Source organism: Ranitomeya variabilis, chromosome 5, assembly GCF_051348905.1.
Source record: "Ranitomeya variabilis isolate aRanVar5 chromosome 5, aRanVar5.hap1, whole genome shotgun sequence".
Classification (NCBI taxonomy): Eukaryota; Metazoa; Chordata; class Amphibia; order Anura; family Dendrobatidae; genus Ranitomeya; species Ranitomeya variabilis.
The window spans coordinates 609,641,908-609,655,290 of NC_135236.1; the positions used below are offsets into that span (position 1 = coordinate 609,641,908).

At 43.8% G+C, this 13,383-nt stretch overlaps 1 protein-coding gene and 1 long non-coding RNA gene across 2 annotated transcripts in view; one reads left to right on the plus strand and one right to left on the minus strand.

The window, feature by feature from the left end:
* FSTL4 (follistatin like 4) overlaps nt 1–13,383 on the plus strand; it is a 1,598,383-nt gene that overhangs the window by 1,583,685 nt on the left and 1,315 nt on the right. The window contains exon 15 of the mRNA XM_077266082.1: nt 11,722–11,831. Coding sequence (XP_077122197.1) covers nt 11,722–11,831 — 110 coding nt within the window. The remainder of the gene's footprint in view (nt 1–11,721; nt 11,832–13,383) is intronic.
* Nucleotides 1–13,383, minus strand: part of LOC143776580 (uncharacterized) — a 264,308-nt gene that overhangs the window by 43,809 nt on the left and 207,116 nt on the right. The window lies entirely within an intron of this gene.

Consider the following 13,383-nt stretch of genomic DNA (forward strand, 5'->3'; position numbering starts at 1 on the left):
CAGTAGATCAGCAGTTTCTGAAATACTCAGACCAGCCCTTCTGGCACCAACAACCATGCCACGTTCAAAGGCACTCAAATCACCTTTCTTCCCCATACTGATGCTCGGTTTGAACTGCAGGAGATTGTCTTGACCATGTCTACATGCCTAAATGCACTGAGTTGCCGCCATGTGATTGGCTGATTAGAAATTAAGTGTTAACAAGAAGTTGGACAGGTGTACCTAATAAAGTGGCCGGTGAGTGTATATCTCACGCTGTAATAGCCCCTTTATAATAAGCTATGGAATAGGATTGTCCTGTCCATAGCCTGGAACATTGCATTATATATACAGAGGGATCATCATAGAGTTAATAGAGGGATCATTATTATCTTCGTCTCCTGGCTATTGCACGCCCATCACCTCTTCCTCCTCATCCTCTTCCATTTGTTCCTTGGCTCCTGCACCTTTACTAACAGTTTGTCTGATATCATGAGCCCTCCTTGGTTGCCGTAATCTCCCTCCCGTGGCACCCCCTATGTGACAACAGTCTGGATCTTAGAGATATTGTTATACCTTCCACATCTTCCTCTGCTTCCACCTCTTCCTCTGGGACCACCACTTCCTCCCACAAACTATTCAAAATGTGCTCCAGCATGTAGATGAAGTTATTAGTGATGCTGATGATGGCATTGTCAGTGCCTAATCATCTTAGTAGCCATTTCAAAACTGTGCAGAAGGGTACAGAGGTCTTTTATCTTCCCCCACCCTGAAAGCGTGATTTGCACCATGTCCATACTGTGTTGGCCCAGGCTATGCAAAGGGACTTACTGCACCAGGTCTTATCACTGCTGCGACAGTGGCTACAGCATGTGCAGAGTGGAATTCCACTGTATTGGAACATCGCAAATCAAACAGTAAACCGGTAGACCTCTTTAGCAATACAAGTCGATAACCTGCTTGATGCAATTGGCGGAAGTGAGCACAAAGTGACCTTGCTTTCTGCAAAGCACATCCAGGCCGGGAGAGTGGTGGAGAAATTGCTCTATCACCAGGTTGAGGATGTGAGCCATGCAAGGTATGTGTGTGAAGTTGCCCTTGCGTAGAGCTGCCACCAGGTTAGCACTGCTTTTGCACATGGCCTTCCATGGCTCCAGGTTCAGTGGAGACATCTATTGCTCTAACTCAGCCTGGATAGCTGTCCACAAATCATTAGCTTTGTGGCTGCGATCTCCAAGGCATATTAATTTTAACACTGATTGCAGTGAGCCCTGGCTGCACAGTACAGAAGTTTGGGAGATTCTCTCTGCACCATTAGAACGCTTGTCTCATTAAGGGAGTGTGTAACAACTCTGCTGGCATCACGTCATGGCCTCGCATCTCACACTATCTTACCCACTGCTCCAGGTCATGATGTGGTTTCTGTTTCTTGCCAGCTCCATGTTCTGTGTCTCTGCTCTCTGCATGCTTCATGGTTCTGTGTATAGAGGGGCGGCGCCTGAACTCTCTGGTTCTTATAGCAATCAGGTGCATCTGTCCAATCTGTTCCTGACCAATTACCAAGAGGCCTCCAGTATATAGTGCAGCTTCACCCAGTGTTCTGGGCTTGTGCAATGTGTTAGCTCAGTTAGTGTCTTGCTTCTGAGTTTGCCTGGCCTTGCTCTGAGTTACTCCCTCTCTGGAGGATTCTGTGTTATTTCCTTGGTCTTGTTGTCCGCCCACCAGGAGGCAGTATATCCTGGTCCCAGTGTCTTTGTCCGTGTGTCTTGTTCCATTGCCTTGTCTGTACTTAGTCTTACCTCGGTCTCCTAGTCTTTGGCTTCCTTCCCTGTTGTCTTTCCTTGTATTCTCAGTCTGCTTACACTCCGCACTCTTGCAGCTCTGCCTGCTCTGAACCTTTGTGACTTTACCTCTGCTCCTCCCTTCTGCGTTTCTGCTCCTTTCTACTCGGCTTATCTTCTGCTGTTGCAGTTATCCCTTGCTGCAGCTTCTCTCCACTTTCCTTGTGGCTCTGCTCAGCTTTGCTGCAGAGACCCCTCCCGCAGCTCCTCTCCGCTCCTTGCGGTTCTACCTGGCTCCGCTCCTTGCGGTTCTACCTGGCTCCGCTCCTTGCGGTTCTACCTGGCTCCGCTCCTTGCGGTTCTACCTGGCTCCGCTCCTTGCGGTTCTACCTGGCTCCGCTCCTTGCGGTTCTACCTGGCTCCGCTCCTTGCGGTTCTACCTGGCTCCGCTCCTTGCGGTTCTACCTGGCTCCGCTCCTTGCGGTTCTACCTGGCTCCGCTCCTTGCGGTTCTACCTGGCTCCGCTCCTTGCGGTTCTACCTGGCTCCGCTCCTTGCGGTTCTACCTGGCTCCGCTCCTTGCGGTTCTACCTGGCTCCGCTCCTTGCGGTTCTACCTGGCTCCGCTCCTTGCGGTTCTACCTGGCTCCGCTCCTTGCGGTTCTACCTGGCTCCGCTCCTTGCGGTTCTACTTCTCCTGCACTTGGCTCCGCCGCCAGCTCTTGGCTCCGCCTCCTGCCTGTCTGCACTTGGCTCCGCCTCCAGCTCTTGGCTCCGCCTCCTGCCTGTTTGTACTTGGCTCCGCCTCCAGCTCTTGGCTCCGCCTCCTGCGGTTTCGCACTTGGCTCCGCCTCCTGCTCTTGGCTCCGCCTCCTGCATTTCTGTTCTTGGCTCTAGCTCCTGTGCTTTCGCTCTGCATCCGCTCTTGCGGTCTTTATCTACTTATTCCTAGGTCCTCGTGTCTGAACAGGTTCTTACCCGTTCTATATACCTGCCTGCAGACCGGTCCCTACCGGTTCTTCCAGTGTACCAGTCTTGTCCACCAGTCCTGCCAGTGAGCCAGCCGTGCCCGCCTGCCTTTCCAGAGAGCCAGCCGTGCCCGCCTGCCTACCAGAGAGCCAGCCGTGCCCGCCTGCCTGACAGTGTTCCTGTTGTACCCGTCTGCCTGCCTATGTGCCAGCCGTGCCCGCTTGCTTGTCTATGTTCCGTTCCCCGGTGGGATCAGCAGCCACAACCAGACTCCACCCTGGAGTGGTACCTGGTAGCTTCCTATTGCACAAGTCTGACCTCACCATCAGAGGCTCCAGCGAACACCTAGGAAGCTACTTAGTTACGCCCCTTCCAGGGAGGTTTGGTCTGTGGCACAGTGGGGCCACACACCTCCGCACGCCCGCGCCAACCAGTCTGGGCGCGAGCATGACAGAGTGGTTGAGTGTGCTGGTGGAGGTCCTACAGGAGGTGGAGGAATCAGAAGCAGTGGAGGAAGTTTTAGATACAGAGGTTTGTCTGTCACGCCTTGGGGATTCCAAGAGTTGTGGATCAGCCCCTTGACTGCCTGCCCCCACAGCCATCAGAGTCAACCAGTGCCCAGTCAGCTAGATGTAACACCCCTGCCCTTATTTGCTCATCCAGGTGTCAGTGGTGAAATGCACCTTGGCAGACGTAGATTTTTTCAGGGAATAGGTTATGTTGTGTGTGACATGCTGGTGTAGCACAGGCACAGCTTTCTTAGAGAAGTAATGGTGGCTGGGCAACTGGTACTGGCGGACTGCAACGGCCATCAACCTTTGGAAACCATCTGTATCCACCAAACGCAAACACAGCATTTCCGTGGCAAACAGATTGGAGATAGTGAAGTTCAAATTCTTAGCTTTGGCATGTGTAGGAGGAGCATTTTTTTTACATGACCACAACTGTGGAACTGAGGGCTGGCTGCTGTGCAGAGGAAGGGTGGAGTATGGTAAACATTACAAACTGCTGGACTGTGAGTGAGGTGCAGGTGGGGATGTTATGGTGGGTTGAGAAAGGTGTGGTGTGCTCAGTGAAACAAAAAAGAAGGTATCTCCATTTCCATAAAAGCTGACGAGTTCTCACGCACCCCGACTGCAGGGGTAAACAAGAGGAGTTTCAGCAGCAGGAGACCTGTGAAAGAAGACTTGGCATGGTGATGATGTGGTTGATGGGATAGCCGGTGGTTGGCGAGGCCCACTAGTCTTCTTTTTAGCGCAGTGAGATTCCCAGACTATGGCATGTTGATCGTGCATTTGCCGGTTCATGCATGTAGTTGTCAAATTATTGCAATTTTTGCCTCTACTGAGTTTGTTTTGCAAATTTTGAAGATCACGTGAATTGGCTCATCCTTTGCAATCTCAAAAAAGGCCTAAACTTGTGATTGGTGCTGGTGAGCTGGCTGATAATGCAGTTCTTGTTGTGGTCTGATCACTCTGTGTCTGTGTGGGTGTCCGATATGTAACCTCCTCATCTCCTTCCTACTCTCCTGAGCTACTCAGCTGCATATCTCTGGGCTCACACCAAGTGAGATCTACAACCTCATCATTATCTTCTCTGTTCTTCCAGTCCTCACCCTCAGAGTCACCCTCCTCCTCTTCCTGCCCTGACACTATAGTACAGTCCGCATGCACCTCTTGTATCTGAGTCTCGTCAAGATCACCACCCCGAGGGTTAACTTCTGGTGATGAGGGTCTGATTCTGCTCTGACCCTACTTTGTCTGACCCTGGATTCAACATGAAAAAAATGAGGGTATCGGTGCAGATGGTTTGTTCCTCTTTATTCTGTTAATCTTTGGAGCAGACCTCTGATGCCCATGGAATATAATGTGTGAAGAGCTTTGCAGAATGATCCATCTGTTGTGCTTTTGGAAATTTGTGACTTGAGTGAAATAATGGTGATTGGGTTGCCACTTCTGAGGATTGTACTGTGTGTGATGTTAAGGTGAAGAAAAAGGGGAGAGGCCACTTGAGGCAGCGCTTGCCATCTTTATGAGCCTCATCTACAAGGCATACTGCTGTGCGGCTGCCAAAGCAAGGGAGTGGAGTAGCTTGCCCAGTAACAAATGTTGTCAATGGTCTTTGGAAAGGACAAGATGGTGTTCATTAAGTTGAGCTTTGAATAACATTAACTCCTAAGCCACATACTTTTCAAACACCAAGCGTATTTCCCTTTTCAGCATGACCTCGCTTTTTCCCACTCATGTTGTATGCACCCTTCCCCTCTTTTAACCTGCTGTTTCTTAACCTTAGGCCAACATCTGTCAGGCAAATGTAACTAAATAAACAATCACTATTTATTTTCTAAGATAGTGTGCCTGAACAACATTCTTAAACCTAAAGGCCTAACGCAATTGTAGCCTAATATTAAGCCTAATGCAAATGGGGACTCCTGATTCCTCACTGCAACATAGTTTTATCACAAACAATTTGGATTCGCAAATAGGGCCTCCTGGCTGAACCCCTATAATAGACCTAACGATTTCGATGAGAAAATGGGGCCTCATGATTCCTTACTGCAACACAGCTTTTGCACAAATAATTTGAATTAGCAAATGGGGCCTCCTGACTGCAACACATTCTTAAGCATAATCTAGTTAGATGCTGGAACCGGGATGTCACACAGGACAGCATCCTATCTAGCTAATTCGCAAGTTTACTGTCAGCAGCAGTAGGAGTGGCCTCTCTACGCTGTTACTCTGAGAAAATGGCACCAGCAAAACAAGATATCTGCTTTTTTACATAGACAGGGACATGTGACTTCAGCAGCCTACCACAGAAGGCCTTGTGTCATTACATTGTGGATGGTTTTGGTGCCCTGATTGGCTGCTGGAATGTACACATATTGTTATTAAAGAAAAAAATTACACTCTGCTGCTCCTCTAACGTAGACACACCCCTTGCCCTCATAAAACACGTGCCTTCACTCATCCTACAGCATCACTGTCCTAGCCAAAGTCAAAACCAAAGGCATTAGTGGAAACATGATCATTTACCGATCTTTGACCAAATTTTGAGGAAAAATGCTTGAGATCCCGAACACAAATCTGAATGTGCTACATTTGTGCCAAATTTGATATTGGTGAACGTTTTCAGAACAAGTTCACTCATCTCTCATTTTAACAGTATTTTGTATCAGATTTTCATTAGTGTTTGATTAGTGCATCAGTTTTTCTCATTTGTGTTTCATCAGTTTACAAGTTTCTGTTTGTTTACAGCCATTGACATATCGCAGAGTTTAACACGTGAGGAGCGGATAGAAATTGTGTTGATATCTGGTGAACGCAGTACTCGAGTCATTGCAGCAGATTTCAATGCAAGACACCCTACACAAAAAAACTGCCATCATTCCCATTTTATTTAGATGTATCCATATAATTGGACCAAAAGTTTGCCTCATCACTGAACATAATGTTCTGTGTAAACTGAGGATCCTGTTCCAATTTTTGTTTTGCCCATTCTGCAAATTCAGCGCTCCTATTTGGGTCATCTTGTTGAGATGCTGCAGCAACTGGATTTTGTAAGGGTACCATTTGTGAGTAGCTAATATCCGCTGAAGGGATGTTCGACTGATGCCAGATCGGTGCACTGAATTGCCATATGTTGTTAATGTGGGTATCAAAGTTCAGAAGTGTTTCTAATGGTCCATCCAGATGCAAAGAATTGTCATGTATGTATCTTTGACTAAGTAATAAATGTTGACAAAACAGTGAATTAGTGTAAACATAGTCCTCTTCAAAGGAGGACATATCGGCAATAGCCTAAGGGGGCACTACATTGGACCCCATTGCTGTCCCTTGCATCTGCATATAATATGTATCCTGAAAGAGAAATACATTTTCTTTCAAACCCAGTTGAAGAAGATCACAGCAGAAGCTCCTTGTGTCACTGTCCACATTAGCTTCCCTTAGTTGTCTGTTTGTAGCTTTGAGGCCCTTGTCATGGGTGATAGACTTGTACAAACTTCTCATGTCCCAAGTGACCAGAAGGTTGGAGGGAGTGAGTGGGCCTAGAGATTTAATTAAGCATATAAATTTGTTTGTATCGAGTAGGAAAGGTTTGGTAGTTCAGACTAGTGGCGTAAGGATGCATTCCAATAAGATGGCTAATGGAGACAAGATGGATTCAGATGATGAGACTATAGGTCTACCTGGTGGTATCTCCAGTGCTTTATGGATTTTGGTAAGGACATAGAAAACTGATGTAATAGGTCTGATTTAGTGAGATAATCCACTTTTGCTGTATAGTTGTTGTACCTTATGCTTTGGCACTTTAAAGACAAGCAATTTCCCTGTCCCAGTGTGCTGTCAGGTGTGGGGTGCCTCACACTAACTTGCAGGTCGCAGGCCTCTTCTGCCTTCAGGCTTCTGTCTTCAGGAGCCACAGCAATTCAGGGGACAAAAGTTATTTACAACAGGCTAACTTTTACTGGTCGGTTCAAGTTCATCAGGTGGTGACATGTGGGATAGGGTATAGCATTTCACTTTTATTCGTTTCTTAGTACTGTACCTCTTCAGCTCTGCCATCCATTCATGCTCGACTACCCCCCAAGCCCGCTAAATCCATCAGCCTCAGGGATTTCTTGTCTACTCTGGCAGTGCAGCCACCTGACCCACACGTTATTCCACATCCATCAACCTCGATATATCAGAAGACCAGGCTCATTCCATGGTACCACAAAAAATGAAGAAAAACTCAGCACTGAAAAATTCTAAAAGTAAAAAAAATGTTATTAGGTCATACATAGAGATGGGTGAACCTGAACAGTAAAGTTCAGAGTCTGTACCGAACACACAGTGGAATGATGGATCGCCTCTGACTATTTAGTAATCTGATGGGTGACTATATATTTTCCAGATAGCTAAAAAAAACTATATATGAGAATGCGTAGTGACTCATGTTACATTTTGGGGAGGAAGGATAATAATCTGTATCAGTTTTTATATTGAAGAGTAATTTCAAAACTACAGCATGCTACTGCATTTTAGCCTATTTTATGCTTACAACTTTGTGTCAACAATCTGGAAAGGGCCCATTCAAGTTTCAGCATGACTTTGCTTCTGTGCACAAAGAGTAATGGAACTCAGCTGAGCTATGAAACCATCCAACATCAGTGTCTGATCTTACAAATTCTGTTTGTATGTGCACAAAATCCTACCAATGCTGTCATGGTGCAGTCCGGAGTTTATTTTCATCTTTCCTCTTTTGGGACTGGTCATGCAGGGGTTAATCTCCTCAACCTCGTTCTTGAGCTAGCTGGGCTATTTCAGTCCCTCACAGCCTGCTGACCAGTGTTAGTTATAGTACATGCCTTCCAGCTTGAGCCCCTGACCTGTATTCTGATTTTGGTGATCCTTGTGTCTCTGTCTGCCTGTACCTGTGTATGACTCGATCTGATCTCTGGACTTCACCTCTTGTTTTCCGTCTCTGACACCATGCTCCCCAACTGGTTCCGACTTTTGCTTGTACCCCGACTTTGTCTTACGTCTCTCGTTTTGGTTACCACGTTCCCGGTAGGCTCTGATTTCTTGCGTGTCCCTGACTATTCTTCTGACTGCCCCTGTGTACAGTGCTGATATCTCTGTGTATGACCTTGGCTTGTCTGACTTCTCTCATTACCTGTGACACCTGTACATGTGCTGTGTTTCTACGCTAAGTGTTTAACCTCTCTTCCCACACCAGCTCCCCCTGGTGGAGGTTTCATTACAAATGCTTTGCAAGGTAAATGCTAAACCATGGTTTGTGCAATGGTCTGCACTCCAATAACTTATCTACTTATCAGTAGGTAAGATAAGCGAGCTTGTACTTGTTACATGATTTAAATGTTATACTGCAGGTTGTAGTAGATGATATCAGATGATGTGCTTTTTTGATTAACTCAAACCCATATGTTTAATACTAGTAAACATCAAGAAGAGAAGTGCTGCCCTTTAAAATATAGTTACAGATTCCATATGTTATGCATCGGTTTCAGGACTCTATCCAGTGACTTCTTGCTGTGTGGTTGGTTCCCCTTTCTGCTGAGCTGCAGCCAGTTTGGTCTTTGTCCAACTGCTGATGGTTCTTTTGTCTTTTCTTTCCTTTCTTTGGTTTATTTCTATTCAGGTGTCTCTCACTTGCCAATTTGGTTCAGTCCTATCACTTCTTGGGAGGGGCTATTTATGGTTGCTACTTATACTGTACACCTTGCACCTACATCTTTGCTGGCTATTTTTCAATACAGATGGTGATTGGAGATATCTTACCTGGTTAATCTCCATTGCTTTTCCTTCAGTTTTTTTTGTGTGTTTCTTTCCCAGTACCCTTTCCTTTCTTTTAATTTTGGGGTCTGGAGGTTTTCCATGTATTCCTTTTGTTGCGCTGTCCTTCTTGGACCTGTGCCTTTTCCTCAGATTTTTGTGTATTTCACTTTATAGGTTTTATTATTTTAATGTTGCACATTTTTTATAGAGAGGGTGCAGTTAAGGACATTCAGAGTAAGTAGACATTGAGTGTGGGTGCCATTGCATCTAGTTATGTTTCCAACCACTGCGGTGCGGCAGGGACAAATCATAGTCAGATTATGGAATTTCGTAGTCTTAATAAGGACCGATTGGAATCAGGTGTTTGTTTCTCCTGCTTTGTACAAAACACATGTGAGTGACCTTAAACAGCCATAACACCATAGAATTGTAGCGATCTGCATGCTTCAATTTTATGTATTTGCCAGATTGGCTGTTAATGAAATTTAAGCAAAACCAAAAACAAGGAAAAGTACAGCTGTTACTATAAAAATAATATGCCGATGCACATGTAGGCTGTAGCAATCAAGAAACAAATATTACCTAAAATAATGTGTAGGCACACTGCAATAAGTAAAGAAACACATGTAAAAAATTATAGGTGCAAAAAAATTATAGGATACTTAGTTAACATTTATATCATATCTAGTGTTGAGCATTCCGATACCGCAAGTATCGGGTATCGGCCGATACTTGCGGGTATCGGAATTCCGATACCGAGATCCGATACTTTTGTGGTATCGGGAATCGGTATCGGGATTAATATCAATGTGTAAAAGAAAGAATTAAAATAAAAAATAGGGATATACTCACCTCTCCGACGCAGCCTGGACTTTACCGCCGTAACCGGGAGCCGTTGTACTCAAAAATGCGCGCTTGAAGGGCCTTAGATGACGTCACGGCGCTCTGATTGGTCCGTAGCGGTCGCGTGACCGCTACGTGACCAATCACAAAGCAGTGACGTCACCTAAGGTCTTTCAAGCGCTTGAAAGACCTTAGGTGACGTCACTGCTTAGTGATTGGTCGCGTAGCGGTCACGCGACCGCTACGCGACCAATCAGAAGCTGCGGACGTCTTCTAAGGTATTTCAAGCGCTTGAAAGACCTTAGGTGATGTCACTGCTTTGTGATTGGTCGCGTAGCGGTCACGCGACCGCTATGGACCAATCAGAGCACCGTGACGTCATCTAAGGCCCTTCATGCGTGCATTCTTAGGTACAACGGCTCGCGGTTACGGCGGTAAAGTCCAGGCTGCGTCGGAGGGTGAGTATATCCCTATTTTTTATTTTAATTCTTTCTTTTACACATTGATATGGATCCCAGGGCCTGAAGGAGAGTTTCCTCTCCTTCAGACCCTGGGAACCATACAGGATACCGTCCGATACTTGGTGTCCCATTGACTTGTATTGGTATCGGGTATCGGTATCGGATTAGATCCGATACTTTGCCGGTATCGGCCGATACTTTCCGATACCGATACTTTCAAGTATCGGATGGTATCGCTCAACACTAATCATATCAAAAAAGTATAAAAGCCATTCCACCACCCTCAATATGTACCCGATCAGGATGTTCCCAGACTCTAGTAACGCACCTTGCTTTGTAACAACCAAGTCTCTAAATAGATGGAGCAGAGCAGCACCAGCGCATGATTGTGTTTAAAACCTGTCTGTGGAAAGCAGAGTAGATCAAATTGAATTTTGTTGCATGCCATTAAAAAAGCTAAAGAACAGGAAAAATAGGACATTTCAGAAGCTTTGGGACATATGTTTGAACAATTCCACTTTTGCCATCAGTGAACATTTAAAATAAAATTTGAGACTTTGCCAAGAATTTAAGGCTCTACCGTACTTCTTGTAATTATATTATATACTTAAAAAATACTTAAAAATAATTTTACAGAAACCGATATTTAATAATGCCCATTGGTAGCTAGAAGATTTATGAATACGAGAAATAGTTCTTGCATAATTCCATTGACAGAGGAAAATCTGATGCCTGATTTATTTCACGATTAGTTTTGTGATAAACCAATGCATTTTGCACTTTTTGGTTATAATGAAGAATAGAAAATTGTTTTAAATAACAGAAGTATTTCATGATGTTGAATAGCAAAGCACAAACTGACAAAAATTTCTAAAAATTATAATTTGTAGATCTGTTCTGTAAATATATTATTGATGTCAAGTTGATTGATGCTAATGATGACTGCTGTCTTGTCAGTATATTCAGACGGACACTGTAAAACTTAAACCAGTCCCTTCTGCAGATTGCAGCTTCAGTGTCCCAAAGTCCGTGCAAAATGCGTAAATTAGCACATAGGCGAATAATTTTGTGCGTTATCTGTTCTTCACAAAGAAAAAACAATACCAGTAATAAAAGGTTTTGCCTACATTTCATGTGAAACCAGTGTCTTTCTGAACTATCTGCATAACAATGGTTTCTTTGCTTCCATTTTATATCATCAAACTTCAAAGCTGTCCTCGGACAATATATAATTTTTATTAGTTTTGACAACCAATGCTTAAATGTTTCTAGAGTTTTTTTGAGCAATTCAAAGAAAAACTATTCATAGAATCTGATAATTTGATATGGGTGCAGTACTTTTTCTTTAAAAACTTTTATATATATTAAATGCTGTTCATTTACATATGCTCCAACGTTTTCTCTTTCAGGTTATATCTGAAGCAAGTGCAGGAGAAAGTCAGCACATTATCCGCACTGACTTTGAAGAAGTTGATGATTTGTTTATTCCTCCAACCAATCTTATCATTAACCACATTCGGTAAGGAATGCGTAGTCCTAAATCATAATTGAAATGAGCACTGTAATTTAAAGAGCTACTCTACTCAGTACTGCTCTATAATGTCATCCATTTGTTTGCTGCTTCTAAACATGTGTTACATAGAGACAGGAGAGCAGGATTCTCTGATGTCTCAGTATGTACTGTGAATGGGATACATATTGCCAGTTAGTCTTCACCTGGACAACTCAAAATTAGAGCTCATGCAGACAACTGTAATATTGGTCCATGTGCGATCGAACAAGTCATTGAATAGCACTCAGGCCAATGTTATTTTATGGGCCCGTGCACATGTCTGATTTTTCAGACCAAGGTAGTCCAAGGAAAAATTTGCAGCATGCCCTAGTTGGATCCGACTATCAGATCACACTTAGCCATGCAAGTCAATGAGTATGTGGAAAATATTAGACTGCACTTGCATGACATCAGAGTACTTTACAATTTTCACAGACTGACAGAATGGATAATATGTAAAAAAAAAAGTCACCATCTTCTTCTCATTCAAGAAAATTGAGCCAGACTAGGATCACACTTTGATCATTGTCTGATCAGAGTGTAATTAGCATAATTGGCCCGATTTTCTCGGATGAGAGAAAAAAAGCTGATGTGACCCTAGCCTTAGAGACGGAGCTTAAAAAGGGGAACATTGAGGAAAAGCTGGATGCAAGTCATTTAATGACCACAAATGTTGTTTTCCTCACGTACATATATGACAGTGTATTCTGAAAAGATATTTGAAATGGCAGGAACACTTTATTATATGGCTATCATTAGTGTGTCTCCAAAATGTCAGAAACACCATAATGAACTTTATAACTTGAGATAAATGGTGCCTACAGTGTAGATTTTTCTAGAACATCCAACCTCTATTCACCAAGCATGTGATGTTTTGGGCAGTTTAAAAGCTTTTCTCAAGCCAATAGTTATAGGCTAAGGCTTCTTTGTCATCATAGAAATTTCAAAACCAGCAGGAGCGACTAAAGTTTCCGTGACTTATGGACATTTCCTTGAAGGAACAATTAGCTTACTTTTTACCTTGTGAGCAGAAACAAATTTTCTCTATTTTGAAAATTATGAGTGTGAGAATTGTATTTTATGTGAATTGTGCATATATTGCTTCTGTTCAAAACTTAAGACATATTGTGTACAATGTAGAATTTTAACTGCAGGAGAGATTGAGAGTCTGCCAACAGTTGGACCTGGAAACCTTTTACTTACAAACTACTCCAGGCAGCTGTATTATCCTGCTTATAGGAACCAGGTTGAAGCTGAAAGGGACAAACTATGTTTTCTTTTTTAAGTTCTGCATTGACCTAGTAGTGAGGGGATGAGTCAGGCCTTGGGCTCTCGTACAATGGTATAGAGCTTGTATAAGGTTTGTTGTACTTTGTGTTAGATATTCTTTGCTAGAAAAAATAAAGAGGATTTCTTTATTGAACTGTGTTCAATGTAGACTGCTCTGAATCTGGCATAAGAAAACTTGTATTGAATCCATATGAAGGTGCAGTAAAGGCTCATTGACTATTGCAGCCCT